Genomic DNA, 16,102 nt, shown 5'->3' on the forward strand with positions numbered 1-16,102 from the left:
TAATATGAAAAACCTGGAAATCCACTAAATTCAGAACCAATTTTATTTGGGTAGAGTGAACAAAGTAGTCCCATTTATAACTATGATGTACATCACAGTAGGCTGTTACATTCAGACTTTCACACTTAGAAAATATATATATTATGTACAGGAATTTGCAAATAGGTGTAAACATACAATATTTTAAGATACCAGTACATTCCAAACCAAAACTATCAGCAAGGCAAACACCTCAAAATTATTCCAGTCAGCTAGCATTCAGAATCTCTCTTAAATAAAGCAGCTTTTATGCTTGACATCATGTTGTTTTACTTACTATTAAAAATGAAGTTTCTTACTATAGGTCAAATATCATAGTATCTGGCTATTTTGATACTTAAAAATAGGCACTGATTTCTAGAAGGAAATTTTCTTCTTACTGATATAATTGAGCCAATATGGCTGGTTTTGCTAGTACAAAGTAATCCAGTGCTGGAATAAGTCAAGACAATTTAAACTTAAGTCAAATGTATAAAGTTAGAATAGATACTGCAAAGCTGATTAAAATCTAGAAGCCTATATAACTCACCATAAACCATACTGCAAACAGATCAGCTAAATTTTCATTTAATCTCATTTCTTCATCTAAATTATACAGATTACCCTCCTCTTCATCTTTACAATGTAGGTTTTGGCTATCTACTCCTGCCTAATCAACATAAAGGTCTATCGTGCAAATTACCTCATGCTATCTCATCCATGTAGCACGTCCAAGTCCTGCTACAGGTGGCATACCGGGTGGTGGAATTGGAGGTGGTACAGGTGGCTGTCCACCTGGGGGAACAGTAGGAGGGGGGTAACTAGCTGGTGGCATTCCCAGCCCTGGAGGTGGATGAGGTGGTACTGCATGAGTTGGAGGCAGTCTTGGAGGTGGGAAATTAGGGTTGTATGTAGGCGGAGGAGGATATCCAGGAGTAGGAGGTGGAATATTGGGTGGGGGGAAAGAGGCAGGGGGTGGAGGTGGAACTGGTGGAGGAGGGTTGGGAGGGTAGACATGAGGATGATATGGTAGATGAGCTGGTGGTCCATAGGCCGGTGGTAAAGCTCCGTATGTTGGTCCTTCTGTTTTCATCATTGACTGGAGGCTTTGATAACCCTCCCCTGACATGTAAGAATTTGTAGTAGACATCCCTGTAATGTAACTGGTGGGAGGTGGGGGAGGGGGACGATGTGGCAGAGGTGGAGGTTGATGTACTGGGGCAGGATGAGCAGGAGGAGGAATCTGGACCTTTGGCATATCTACTGAGTCCACAGTAGTAGATTGCTCTGGTTCTCCCATTGAAACTGCTGTTGTCAAAGGAGGCTTGCGCTCTGGAAAAGAAAATTTGATCAATTCTTTTAAAGGATAGTGGCAAGAACAGCTTCTGAATACTTAATAATTTTACTCCAGTTAAATTAGCAAAAGAGAACTCAATTCTCTAAGTCTCTGAATACCATATGGTATCCAGCCAGACCCTCTCAGGTCACTGAAAACCAACCAAGCTGCCTATCAAAGTTTCAAGGTCAGCTTTTCCCATTCTAAAAGTAAAATTCATCTTTCTTCTTCTTATTTTTATTATTTAAATATTGTTGTACAATCAGCAGAATTAACAGACCGGATGGATGGAATCATAACTAGTGGATTTAAAAAGTCACAGGATTCACGATACCAAAAGTCTTTAGTTCAGTGCTTCCACCTTCTTTTCTACCTCTTTGGTAGCCCAGGAGGTGGCCTGGGATTACTCTCTGCACTTCACCTGCCTCCCATATTGAGAAACATTATTTGAGAACACAGGCCAAAGTCTCAAGTCTTTAACACTCAGCTCTAAATCTGTTACCAAAGAAAGAGAAAAAGAAAACCAAAGGCTAAAAAGGACATGATATCTGATCAGCTTTGTCCCACTGATTAATTTCAGTGAACTCCATACCCGAGACTCTGGAGAAGTTCATACAAAGGTCATCATTTTACAGAATTATACTTAGCCACTTCTGGAACGAATATGCTTTAAGCTGTCTTCTCTTATGTAAATAAGAATTGCTTGTTTTCCCTCTTAAAACAGATATTATAAAGTAAATAATACCACTAAGATGACTAACATAATAGCAACCTCTCTGTATGGTCAGAGAGATTATTAAAACGACCAACAAAATAAAGCTTAGGACATCTTGACGTTCACCTTGCTTGTATCTACAAGCATCTACAAACTGTTCAGTAAGAAAAGCTATTTAGAAACACATACAGGGCAGTCATGGCTAGTGGCATACTACACAGTCACTGTTAAACAGAATTCGAGATGAATCCTCCTAGTTCACTTGGTCAAGATGGATTCTTGGTTTTCACCTGACTTTTTCACAGAACTGCCCTTTATTTTGATAATGTTTCAGTGCTTGTACAGTTATATCCCTTGTATAAACAAACAGGAAAATTTCAGGTAACAAGGAAAATAAATTCATTGCCTGCCTAATCGAGATTTTAGCAGCAAAACTGCCCCCTAGGAAAGCCACATAACTGAATCACACAAGGTGGATATGCTGGGTGTGGTACTCATGACTTTAGTAACTTCTAGCTCCTGAATTGTAGCAGGCAATAATTTCCTCATTTACTCATTTTCAGAACCATTCTGGATGCAAGATGTGCATTCAAGACTTAACAAGTGAAGGAATAATGAGTGTGGTATTTCGAAAAACTTCATTCTTAATTAGATTTTATCAGATGAGAAAAATTGTCCTACAATATTTCAGGGCAGTGCTTTTCTCTCTTGTAGTTCCTTTTAGAAGCTGTCATCTTACAGTTACATTATGAACCATGGTCTGTGAAATATTTATGCCATATTTAAGGGTCACTGGAAGACAGTTAATGCATTGAGGTGCTGGAAGCATATTTTTACAACAGTACAGTTTATTTTGCAAACATACAGCATGTGTGCAGTATTAATGTTCTCTGGCAGAAAAAAACCCTCTTTTGAGGTACAGCAAAGAAAACAGCCCCCTTATTGTCTGGAAACTGCATACCTGCAGAATTCCTGTACAACAGAAGACTTCTATAGGACAGCTGAAAGCTGTTCTAGTAATCTAATATGGCACCTACCATCCACTATGAGATCAAGAGATCCCTTTTAGCCTGCTATTAACAGTTAGTTTTAGTCTTCTAGGCCTTTAACAGTTGCAGCTTTGTTCTGCCTACATCCACCTAGTATAGTCTTGTTTCCATTGTAAGTTTTTTACTTCTGTCTGGAAAAGCCTGTACTACTATGATGTATTTCCCTCTACAGCTTATCAACCTTGTCTTTTTACTTGCCAGGCTGATTAATCAAGGCAACAAACCCCTGCACCCCACACCATTACCTAACACCACCTGAATGAAAAGCAAGGAAGTTAACAACAAGGATAAATGTGTTTAAGAAAATAAAAGCTTACCTGGAGGTGGATGTGCAGGAGGTATTGGTGGATGTGAAGTTTCAATTTTAGGAATTTTAGATGGTGGTGGTGGTTCTAAAAAACATGTATCAGTTTGTGATTGGTTATTGCTCTACAATATTTTCCAAATTCCAGCTCTGGTCTCATGCTAATGATTATCACATCACATTACACTATGCAAAAGCACAGTGGAAAACCTACTTACTAGGTATGTTTAATAAAGAAACTTAAAATCAACACCTTTGTATAAATAAAATGGCATCAAGTATCACATACAAATCTTCCAAAAGAACATATGCCTACAAGTTCAAGTGACTTTGTAACTAGAGACAAACTGTCCCAGTAACAGTATGTAAATGAAGATGAGCAAGTATATGTTTTCTAGCCCAAAACTTTTAACTTGTAAATAGTTGGAACAGCTCTCAGAAGTTGACCTATGCTCTGCTAGGGAAACATGTCAGAAATGAAATAAAATAGCAATTGGACAGAAGAGAGGAGGGACAAGAGACAGCTGTCTAGAATCTATCTACAGACAGGGGAATAAGTGTCAGACTTCCTTAGGAAGTACACCCTAGCTATCCTGAACTGCTTTGTTCCAAAGTAGCAAAACAAAGAAAAATTCCCAAACAAAAGAACCAGGTATGATCACTGCACTGAGTCTACATTTCTTTTGCTACACTATTGAAACAAAACGCTGTTAGTGGCAGCGATGCCAACAACCAATTACAAACAATGCTGATTACCAACCACTTAACTGGCAGTGCAGCTATTTAATGACATGGTGCCTTCAGTCACTTCAAGGCCTCACAGCTTGCTAAAGAACTACTTCCAAATGATGCATGGAGTTAGCCACTGAGAGCTGACTAGTTTAGCAAGACTTCTACTGAATAGACTCTATTGAGGGACTCTTTGGGCACAGTTATACACAATTTATTTCAAGTTTTGCAGTTAAGAACATTTTAAAAACAGTTATAGTATATATTTAAGGTACATTATCAGGATCAAAATAGCTTAGAACTGCCAAACCTGTAAGCACAGTGCATGTCAGCAAATTACTTATTCTGGTATAAGCAGTAAAATGGAAGCAACATGAATAGAATATGAATATTTACCTGCTGCCTTTGTTTCTTCTTTTGGAGATACAGCCTGTTTGAAAAAAAAAAGAAAAAAAATAAGACCATTGCAGTCAGTCTCTTCTCCCAGGTAACAAGCGACAGGACAAGAATCAGCCTCAAGTTGCGCCAAGGGAGGTTTAGATTGGATACGAGATCAAATATCTTCATGGAAAGGGTGGTCAGGCATTGGAGCAGGCTGCCCATGGAAGTGGTTCAATCACCATCCCTGTAGGTATTCAAAAGATGTGTAGATGTGGCATTTGGGGACATGGTTTAGTGGATTTGACAGTGCTGCATTAATGATTGGAGTTGACAATCTTTAAGATCTTCTCCAACCTAAATGCTTCTATAATTTCTTACAACAAATGCAAGACAAGCACTGAACAAAGTCAAATCACACTGGGAAAACCCAGCTTAAGCAGCAAAATGAAAGAACTGGAAAAATTGCAGGTATTTTATATGCAGCATTTCCAGCTGTCCCCGCTGTTGAGTATTACATCTCATTTAATGTATTTATCATCCACTGCACATACGTCATGGGCCAGTTCACTGCTCACTGAACTGAAAAAAAGAGCCTTGGTCTCTGTTCCCAATTCTGCTTTGACCTGTAACTCAACCTTTGCCAAAATCACTTCAGGCTCTTATGCTTTATTTACCAGGATGGGAGGGCAGTGAAAGTGTTGTACAGCGTAAAACATTTCAGATGGAAAGCATTGTATAAAATCCAAATGTTATGCCAAAAAAAAAAAAAGTATGCACACTGAACAAAACCCACAAAACCTCACATCATCCTTCCAATCACAAGTTTTTGGTTGGGATTTTTCTTGTTTCTTTGTTGGCTGTTGTTTTGTTGTAGTTTTTCTAAACAACCACAGATATGGGAATAAAAAAATCTTCCCAGATTACACAGTCCCACTGAGATGATGACTTGATGGGTTTCTGAGAAAAGCAGAAAACTTCAATGAAATTTTGAGTATAACTACATTTAGAATGAATGATGAAGGTCAGAGGGGTACAGTACATAGCTTCTCTGTTCTTTCAGTGTAAATGTTTTTCAAGGGACTGTTTATCTCCAGTAGCTTTACCTGCAAAAACTGTTCCTCTGTTTCCTTCATTTCACTTTCCACAGCAAGAATGGACATACACTTCAATCCAACTTGAATAGTACTTTTCTTGTATTCTGATGGGTATTCTCAAAATCTTTTCTGTCTAATTTTTGCCTGCTTGAGGTAACCTCATTCTTATATTCCTTTGATAGTAATTTCAATTTTCCAGACACCTTCCAGCTGCTTTCCTGCTTTTTAAGGACATTTATTTTTTCTTACCATTACAAACACACATACTTTTTTTCTCAGTGACTCTCATGGACTCATCTGCTGCCTTCATTTTACTTGGATGGTCTTTTCTTGATTTTCTAGCAGTAAATTCCATGCCTGTAAAACTGTATCAGTTCTCCCTGCACTTTCAAATAGAAGCAAATCACAACTTGTTTGATCTTTTCCAAAAATCACTAATTTTGTGAAGTCAGTTGATCACGGCAGGTGACAAGTAATTCAATTACCGTGCATTTGTTAATATGGAGCAATATTCAAAGAACATCAAGGTACACCATTACAGTAGAACAAGAAACTGGAGCAAAATAACTCATGACAGAAAAATACAAACATCAATTTAAACTGCATTTATGCTAAAGGAAAAAAAAAAAGAATCAAGCAGCAACAATTCTCTAATAATGGCAGCTGCTAAAACAGATGAGCATTTATTTGGTCATTCCACTGCAGTTTGTCCAGCCAGAACACCTGAGAGTCATAATAAATAATAATAAATTATCAACATTATATACTGTCACACTGATGGTTATTTATTACCTTCAGCTGAACCTATACAATGGAACTGTTCCTTTACTGCTGTTTCTATGAGAAATAAAATTGCTCCCCCTAACAATTTCTAGTTTAATACGAATGAAAATACTAATGATTCACCAGTATATTTTTAGTGAAATCAACTGAAAATTTGAGTGCTCTTCACCACTAGAGATGTAGAGGATGTGCAGATGCTTTAGACATCTGATACTTGTCTGTAAGTCATGGGCCAATGCCTCAGCTGCATGAAAGCATCTTGGCTCAGTAGAAGGTAATGTGAGTTATAAGAGTTCATGTAAATTGGAAATCTGGCCTCCAGGAACAAAGTGTATTTCTGTTCTGTACAAACCAAAGGAGAAGTCATGCAAAGCCCTATTTATAGAAGCAGGCAAAGACTTTAAGTAAGGTTTATGGTACATCTAACTCAAGGACATTTTAGAAGAACCAAGTAAATCTTTCATGTACCACACATCTTGTTGTCCCAGACTGCTTTCTGGATAAAGAACTATTTTGGATCACCACATTTACTTTTCTCGAAAAGCTTCATTTGAACTTGATGGCGGTTGGAAAGTGCTCACAGTACTTGTGACACTATCCAATTGCTAATGTAGCTTCTTATTTTCAATTATGATGTGATATTATGGACAAAGTGAGACTATAAAGCATAATGGTTTATGGGCTGCTACTGTTAAAGGATTATTTTAAAAGACTTTTTTCCCAAGAATTTTGACATAACTTTAGAAGTCACTATTCTCTTAACATTAGTAATCAGAGAGTCAAATAATGTCCTCATCAGCATTGTGCACATCTCTACATTCAGGTGCAGCATAAGAAACCCTCCCTAAATTAAACCTACTTAATATAGAAATCAAAAAAGTTTGATAGCCCAGAACCACAATCACTGAGAACCTGAATAGCTCATGTTTACTTAAAGCCTCTTCATGGCTTTTGGCTCAAGTGGAATAAGAATGTCATATGCCAGACCTGTAAAGACTGTTTTAAATTAACAAAGTTGCCACATAACCAAGAAAAATCAACTACATAAAATTAATTACAAGGCTCATTCTTAAAGCAAATACAAGTCTGTTGCACATTGTGGCCTTTAAATCAAACGGGCATCAGATCAGCCTGAAAACAAATTTCAAGTTAAAGTTCAACTTACTGCTGGTCTTTTAATCTGTCTAGGAGGACTTGACTGGGGAGAGGGCTTTTTAGGTTGCTGTGCTTGTGTTTGCTGCTGCTGTTGCTGTGCTGATTGCTGTGACTCTTTTTGCTGCTGTGTCTGGGATTGCTCTGAACTTTGGGATTGCTGTGACTGCTGTACTGTAGGTGCCTGGGGTGTAGACTGAAGAGATGGTGGCTGTTGCAACTGATGAGGAGTATGATGAGGCATTTGCTGTTTTCCCTGTGAGTATAGATCCAGGATCTGATGACAGATATCTTAATAATAAAGAAAGAAAATTCCAAAGTATTACAACCTTATAACGTACAAGTGTATATTTCAAAACAATTATCAACTCTGATTTTTACTGGACATCAACTTTGGAAAAATTCATTGCAATATTATTCATCATTATAATGAATAAAATAACTTTTTAAAAGCAGATTAATTTTCAACTTACACTTGCATTTCTGACTTTCGTCTGCCTATCCTGAGCAATATGTACATCTATATGCACACCTTTCAGAAGAAGAACACAGTGTCTTGGTAATAATACATTGTATGTCATTACTGTGTGCCAGAAGAGCCAGGTAACCACACCCACAGGACAGTAACACAGCAGGAAAGCAAGTGGAAGATGATTATATGTTAAAACACACATGCCTAGTTAGGTCAGTCAAAAAAGTTTCAGGAAACTAAGCAAAGGACTAGTAGTAAATTCTTCTTCCAACACTTTACAAGCTAAAGGTCCCCTATAATCTGTTCATCATTCATGGTACATCACAGAACTCCCTCTATCTGAGCATAATTTGGTCAAAGAGACCAATTATCAATGGGAAAAGCACTGGAAATCAGGCTCCATTAGTTCCAGTGTTTGTAGAACCACTTATTTAAAATGGGGAGTAGATAATCATTAAAAAAATAGAAAACACACCATGACAATTCCAGCTAATTAGATGTGTTATAAACTATACAAATTGTAAAGCAAACACTGAACAGGAGATTAATCATGATGATTAAATATGCTTCTAAGCTAAGCCAGTTCAATTTAAAACCTAATTAAGGCATAGCACATTTGACCTGAGTCACATACTTGACACAAGATTAGTTTGACTGAAACCTAAATAAAAAGCTGTTTGCATTTACTTATGACCTAGTTACAAAAGATGTTGTGGGAAACAGTTTCCATACCTTCCAAAACATCAACAGGAACATCTTGGACAAACTGCTCCCACCATCGTCTGTACATTGGTTTTGATGTCCATTCCTGTATTTCAAACTTACACAAACGGCCTGCTAAGTACATAACTGCAACAGCTATGATCTCAGGCTCCCACTGCAGGGACAGTGTAGTGCAGAGACTGCAGCAGAAAATAAACCAAAACAAAACACAACCCTGGAGATTACCTGATTGTCCAAGTGCACTTTAATGTACAGCAGCTATAATTAACAGGGTATATAACCCCACCACAATTCTAACTTCTCAGGCATTTTTAATTAAGAGCCTTGTCAAACAAAAGAGTTAAAAAAGCTAAACTATTTCTGGACTACCACTGTAATGAAATAAGGTCCCAAATCAGATTTTAGAGCTTCCAAATGTTTGTCAATAAAACATAAACAAATACTAAGAATAAGAAAAAAAACCCCAAACCCAACAGAACAGCCAACATGAACTTGTAAAGCAAACTTGTCAAGCATAACACAGGTTTTAGATCAACATATGAAAGCTTATCTCTTGAAAGCCTTTGTAAAAGCTAATGCTAAAATAATCAATGTTATTTGTATTATTGATATTAACTAAGTTTCTGTCATAATCAGTTACTATTTCCTCATATAATTTTTAAATTATATTTTGATCTCTTTTCTGCATAGATTCTGTAACTTATAACCTGCTTAAAGAATTTTAAATCCAGCCAGTCAGCTGAATTCACTGTGGCTGCATAAGAACAGAACCTCCTATTCTAAAGACCTTTAATGCAAAGCACAGAATAATTTTCTCAGGATCCTATGAAGTAAACTTCTAATATGTTAATATATTGCTTATTAAGTAAGCACAATATAGCCTCTTCAGAACAGAGATAATTATTATGCATGATTTGAAGCAACCCCTCGTACTTCATATGAGTGTTTTCCTGAAGTGAATTTTAATTGCTAGGTTTTTTAAAATATGAAAAACTATCTAATTCCAAGTACAATGATATCCAATCTTTGATAGGTAAATTACAGTAGTTTGACAGATTTAACAGTGACAGTCATGCAATAATTTTTTTCTACCTGTAAGATCATCACCTGCAAGACTGATAGCAGCTGAAGTAAACGTCTCTTGAGATCCACATTAATTTTGGTCAAATTAGTTTGGAGAGCTTAGGTGGTATCTACAAAATCTGAACCCACACAGGGCTAATCCAAATGAGGCATATGATTAAAAATGCACCTCTCTTTTTATGATGTCCTACTGCTGTAGGCATGACTGAATGCCATGTATTCACAACTTCTGGACAGTCAGACCACTTACACATTTTCTTAAGGGTTTGCTATGGAAAGAAAAAGTAATATTTAAGTCCTTAATGAATTAACTTGCCCAGCTCTGTAGAACCCTCCTGAACAGGACTAAAGTATGTCAAGTTGTTGGGTTTTTTTTCAATAACACACGAGAAGTGCTTTTACACGCACTCCTATTAATTGATGTGATTCTTACAAGTTCATTATTGAAGAAGTTGTAAATCCAGTGCTAAAAACTATATTCCTCAGTGAATTTAATGACTATGTAACTATTATCAAAATATCACATTAAAAATATATTTATGAATGTGATGGAATTGAGAAGTGACTTTTTTTATCAGAATATATATCTCAGATTTGGCAAGAAGCCAGTTTGCCTCCTGGAGATTTAGAATTTGGTTTGGCCCTTTCAAACAGTAAGTTTCTTTTCACTGCAGCACTAAATTAGCACCACAAGATTGCAGAGGTCTTACTGGTCTACTTCATACTCATTCCAGATTCTGTGCTCAATGGAACTATCATGGTAATGATGGAAAGAAAAACTAAGGAACACGACCAAGAAAACATGTAACAAGCAGGAAAAAAAAAATCAAATATTTGTCAAAAAAATATCCAGTACCAGAACAAAGTAAGCAACAGTAACTATTTCACTTTCAGAATGTTTCCTAGGTGTATCTTACCTGTCATTGACAAATGTCCATGCCATTTGAACCAGTTTTTGAATTTTATTTTTGTCTCCTGAAAAACAATCAGAAAAATATTAGGACATAAAATTAGGAGGTATAAACAGTTGGAAGTAGAATATTCTTGCAGTGTTAATATATTAAGTTCTGGAAATCAGTAACAGGCATTAATTGCTCACCCTGCAATATTTTACCTTTGAGTTGTTTGGCATACTTGAGAAGAAATTGGTATGGATGTTCCACTTGCAAATCAAACTTTATTGTTTGTAGTAAGATTCTTTCAAGTACCATCACTTCTTCCTACAGAAAGTTACAAGGTAACCACAGTATTATTCCTTCTTTCAATCAAAAAATACTGTATGCTAATAAAAAGCATGACTACACAGCACCTCCAGGCAGCCATGTTTGTCTCCAAGGAGAACAGAAAGTTAGAATATTATTTTATTCCAACTTAGCATATTGTTTTAAACTCAGGTACCTTTACTTCACATTATTTGAGTGAGGACAGGGGATGTGGTGTTTAAAATCCCTCCTCCTCCACAGAGGAATGAAATCGAACCAGACACAGCATGAAATTGGCAGATACAAAACCACAACAAAAACATAAGCTCCACACATTTCACTCAAAAGTTTCGAGGCTTTCTGCTATTTTAAACAAGCAAATTTTAAGAAAAGCATAGTTTTGCTAAGTCAATACTGTAAACAAGAAACTTCTCAATATTTCTGAGATCTAGTTCTCTTATTTAAGATTCACTATTAATTACTTCCTAAAATCCCATTCGGATGATTTATGACTTACATCTTGGTAACATTTCTTGCTCTGACTGAAATGACTCAAATTTACTTTAATTTGCAAAACAGTATCAGAATTTACATGAAATAAAATGCAAACTTTAATGAAAACAATTATTCCAGTAAGCTCCCAAAGCTACTTGTATTAGGAAGAATTACTTTCATAGCTACCAATCACATTACCCAGAAGAGCCATAAATGCATGCTGAATATCTAATTTTATTCTGAACAACTGAAAATCATTCAATGTTCTATTGAATGTGTGTTGCTTTATTACAGTACAACAGGATTAAATCAATTTCAACAAGAGTATTTTTACCTTTGGGTCATCTCCAAACTGCCCAAACTGTACATCATTTAGCAAGCTACGAGCTGTTTTAATTATGTCTTTACATTTCTTGGGTGTCTCTTCAACCTTTCCTGCTAGGAAGAGACAGCAGGCTCCTGTCACCTAGAAAAAGGCAAGTACTTTCAAAAAGTGGTCTACATGTAGATATGCAACACAGTGTAGCATTATAAAGGCACGGTCAGTCTCCATTAACAGTTCTGTAGAAGTCTCCTAGGAAAGACTTAATGAGCATACTAATTTCTAATTTTAATATAGTGTGAAACTTTTATCTTCTCAGAAGAAAAATACAGAATTTGGAAGACTGTCTATTTTATACAACTTAATTTCAAGGTCAGAAACCCAAAGCACAATTTGTCCCTGTGCAATGTTGTCTTGTTAAGCAGTTTTAAAACTGTGCTACACTTCTTTTTTTCTTTCAGCTAATATAGAAGTGCCAGCACTACAGTTGCTACTCCTAAAGAACAACATCAGCAAGTCATAACTGCAGTGTCAATACATTTCTGAGCATAAACACAAATATGTAAACAAGAACAATGAGTTTTAAGCTGAAATAATTAAAAGACAAAATGCTAATTTTCCATCTTTCTGTAGTGAGCAGCAGTAGTAGCAGTAGTCACCCAAGTGACTACTCACCATTTCAAATAGTCCCTGCCCAGTGCAATCATTAAATTATGTCATCAATATTCTAAATACTTACATATCTTGGGAACTGTTTGAAGGAATGAAACATATAAAACCGATGGAAATAAATTATTCCGGTTGCTAGAGTATCATAATGTCTGTGGTGCAGATTAAGGACTTTCAAACAGTACATAAAACCAAACATGCACTATGGATTCTGCTTTATCAAGTACTTAAAGTAATTAGCTGTTCAGTGACCAGTTAGAAAACACTACAAGTAAAACAGAGCTCTAGGGAAAAAAAAAAAAGGCACAAAAGCCCTTAAAGCTGTGTAAATACTATGATCAGGCCCAGAAGCAGCTGATATCTAAACCATTTGTTGTAAGTGTGCAAAGTCCTGAATGTACTTACAAGAGGATGCACATAAGGTCATCCCTGTGCTGCACCATACCTGCTTCAGAGAAGGTCAAATCCAGCAGCAGGTACACAAAGGAACAGAACAATTATCACCTCACATTCAAGTGCTGCTGTGGAGGAAAGTTACTATTCACACCTACAAATGCAAATAAATTTGAACATACTCCCTATTCTTCACTTTAAAAAAAGAAAAAGTTTTGTCTCAACTATGCTTTATTAAAGAAAGAACTAAGGAAATTAAAGAAAGCATAGGAACATGGGAAGCAGAAAATTTAAGTGGTCAGCTGCGAGGGAGTGGGACAGTCAGAGAATTTACACACAAAGTTGTAAATCCCAGACCAATGACACAAACAAAACAGCCACCAAAGACCAAGACTGGGGAGGCAGAGGTTAGAAGCCCCAAGGGCACACTCTAGAAAAATGAGGGAAAAATTCAAAATTTGAGATGTCATATAGATTCATGTAGGGAAATACTGAGTTGCATAACTCACAGAAGTTACTCTTAATTGGAAAGTTTGTATCATCTTATTTCCCTATCACCAAATTGGAACCTTGTCTATGCAACAAATGGATAGAAATTGTGTAGGAACACATTACATCAAAAAGCACATAAACACAAATATATTTTTGATTAACAATGAAACATCTGAACAGCTGAGCACGTCACATTTCCTATAAATTTCCTGCACATTTAATTCTGAAAACTCACTATTCATAAAGACATTTCATACCAACACGAGTTTAAAGGATACAACCCTAAACGTGTTCCCACATCGAATATGAATCTGGCCCCTTCCCTGCGGTATCGTGCCTCTGTAGCTGGATCAAGCCCTTCAAGCTGTGATGGTGTGTGTGCTAAATCTTTCTTATCCCAGTACCAGCATGGCTTTGTATGGTCCAGGTTTGCCAAGTTTACAGAAGGGCTGGAATTTTCTTTATTCTCCTTCATTTATTAAAACAGAACTGGTTTTGCTTTTTAAATTTTCAAAAATGAAGTCTTCAGAAAGTCACTTCAGGACCTTGAAGAAAATAAAAAAGGAATTCTTTAAAAATGGAGAGAACTGACCCCTCCAGTTCCTGCTAAAGAGGAATAAAGAAGAATAGTTCTTAGCCTTGCTGGTTGGAAAGAGCTTTTTCCTCTGCTCAAAAACAAGTAATAAAGAACCTTGCCTTTATCCTCCCCATATATTGCAAATACAATCAAAGAAAAAGCCATAGGTTATCCTTGTTATTACCTGTTTAATAAGGAAACTTCAAGAATACATCTCCAACAATATCTGCTATTTCTCAGTAGAGCAACTACCATCTACTTTGTTCACAAAAGTAGGAAAAAACAATTCAGTGATGGCTGCAGAAAGATTTGTAAAGTTAGGGGGATTAGCTGACTATTGTTTAGTAGGAAAGGCACTGGTGAGGTGAGCCTGAATGACCACTTGAACACCTGCCTGCTCCCAGGGACACCACGAGCAGCAACCACTTGGCAGAAGCTTTGTAAAGTGATCTGTACTTGTATTACTTAAAGAAAAAAAAGTATCAGTGTTGTTTCACAAACCAAAATTAAGACAACCCAAACACACCGAATACACTCCAAGAGTCTCCTACTTGCCTGTGTTTACCAGCACTATGTGTATACATAGATGCACACCACAAAGCTCTGCAGGCACCTTTCTGGTGTTTGAATTATGACAGATGTGCAGCCATGCCTGAGTTTACAGAATGAACACCTGCTACCTTATTTCTTTCAGGCACAAAACTGCTCGTACTCCAATTCAACTAACTACAGACACCATGCACAGATTACTGCAGTCACCTGCAAAGGTTTGCATAACAGACAGTGATTAACATATGATGCAATATATTCGGTCTAAGCAAGACAGTCATAGGCAAAACTCTTCTATAGAATCAGCTATTACTTTTCGAGACATTTCCCTTCCGAAAACGGAAGGAAGATCAAGTGAACAGTCACAGAACGATGCCTACAATCAGCACCTCGCTCACCTTCAAAAAGTTTCTCTTTTTCAGAATAAAGGAAACTGTCTTTGCCTCACGGTGGTTTTGGAATCACCTTCACAACTCGTGGTATCGGTCACAGACAGATCTAAATTCTGTCACAAGAAAAAGTAAATGGCTACTAAAAACTATTTCCAGAGTCAACAAAAGCGCGCCAGGCCACGACCACACATTCCCATCACATCTGCTAGAAAGGCGTTATTTTTTACAACTGTAATGATTCTTCTTACTTACAAGATATTTTGCCACCTAACTTCTGAAGCGTTTAAAAATCAATTAACACTAAAAGCGCCTGAAGCGACGAGCTCTGTTTCTATAAAGGAGCGAAAGCATTTCCGAATACGGAACCAGGAACGAAAACTATCACCCGCACACATCTTAAACGAACCATCTCAAACGTCCCGATTCAGACCGCAACGTCCGGCAACAAGTTTTCCCTGCCTTTTTACGCACCCCATTAAACTGGAGGAGAGTTCCAGAGCTCGATCGCGGCTTTTTTACACCTTACCTGAGAGGAACCCGCCGGCCGCGGCTCCGCCCCTGCAGCCCCAACCCGGCCGAGGATGCTCAACTCTTCTCAGACCCGCCCGCCCGCCTGCCCGCCCGCCGCAGACGGGGCTGCCGGTGCCCGGGGAGGCGCTCGCTCCCCACCTCGGCCTCCCCGCTCCCTCCCTCCCTTCCCCGTTCGGCGGCTGTTGCCGGCGGGCGGCCCGGGCGGGCCCCGCGCACTCACAGGGCTCGCGGGGAGCGGGAGCCGCAGCGGAGCGCGGGGCCTCTCAACGACAGCGCGGCCTCCGCGCCCTGCGCGCCGCCATCTTGGGAGCCAGGCCAGGCCGCGCGCTGCGTCATCACGTTGCAAAGGCGTAGCGCGCGCGGACGGAGGCCCCGCCAATGGGAAGCGGCGGCGCCCCCCCGCCTCCCGCCCAATCCCGGCTGCGTCAGCGGCTGCTGACCGCGGCGGGAGGCCGGCGTGCCGCCGTGCCCGGGAGCGGGCCAATCGGAACGCTAAAGGGGAAGATCGCGAGCCCCAGGAACCAATAGAAACCTGCAGATGGGCCAAGAGGGACTGAATGACAGCCAATGGGAGCGCTGCCGTGCCCTGTCTGAGGCCGGCCGCGAAGGATTGGTCGCCCTGGGCGCGGGAGGGGTGGGCC

General features: G+C 38.5%; 1 protein-coding gene across 2 annotated transcripts; it reads right to left on the bottom strand.

The window, feature by feature from the left end:
- Positions 1 to 25: 25 nt before the first annotated feature.
- On the bottom strand, positions 26 to 15,789 carry CCNK (cyclin K). Of its 2 annotated transcripts, XM_033062079.2 has the most exons (12): positions 15,682 to 15,789; positions 14,937 to 15,043; positions 13,691 to 13,957; positions 12,598 to 12,679; positions 11,871 to 12,002; positions 10,954 to 11,059; positions 10,757 to 10,814; positions 8,766 to 8,935; positions 7,575 to 7,852; positions 4,548 to 4,581; positions 3,436 to 3,510; positions 26 to 1,350 (listed from the first exon to the last, which is right to left on the bottom strand). In XM_033062079.2, the coding sequence occupies exons 3-12, from the start codon at positions 13,885 to 13,887 to the stop codon at positions 728 to 730; spliced, it is 1,755 nt and encodes a 584-aa protein (XP_032917970.1). In that variant the 5' UTR covers positions 13,888 to 13,957; positions 14,937 to 15,043; positions 15,682 to 15,789; the 3' UTR covers positions 26 to 727. The 2 variants fall into 2 exon arrangements, with proteins under 2 accessions (XP_032917970.1, XP_032917969.1); XM_033062078.1 differs by lacking the exon at positions 14,937 to 15,043 and having other exon boundaries at positions 15,682 to 15,788.
- Between the last annotated feature and the right edge of the window lie 313 nt (positions 15,790 to 16,102).

The sequence above is a fragment of the Catharus ustulatus genome, chromosome 6 (genome assembly GCF_009819885.2).
Source record: "Catharus ustulatus isolate bCatUst1 chromosome 6, bCatUst1.pri.v2, whole genome shotgun sequence".
Classification (NCBI taxonomy): Eukaryota; Metazoa; Chordata; class Aves; order Passeriformes; family Turdidae; genus Catharus; species Catharus ustulatus.

Excerpts from the sequence above, each read along its gene's own strand:
- CCNK (XM_033062079.2), bottom strand. The coding sequence starts at position 13,887 with ATGAAGGAGAATAAAGAAAATTCCAGCCCTTCTGTAAACTTGGCAAAC. Across the intron at positions 12,003-12,597 it reads TCAAACAGTTCCCAAGATAT|GTGACAGGAGCCTGCTGTCT; the intron begins GTAAGTATTTAG and ends GCCTTTTTCTAG. Across the intron at positions 1,351-3,435 it reads TCCTGCACATCCACCTCCAG|AGCGCAAGCCTCCTTTGACA; the intron begins GTAAGCTTTTAT and ends TTTCTTTTCCAG.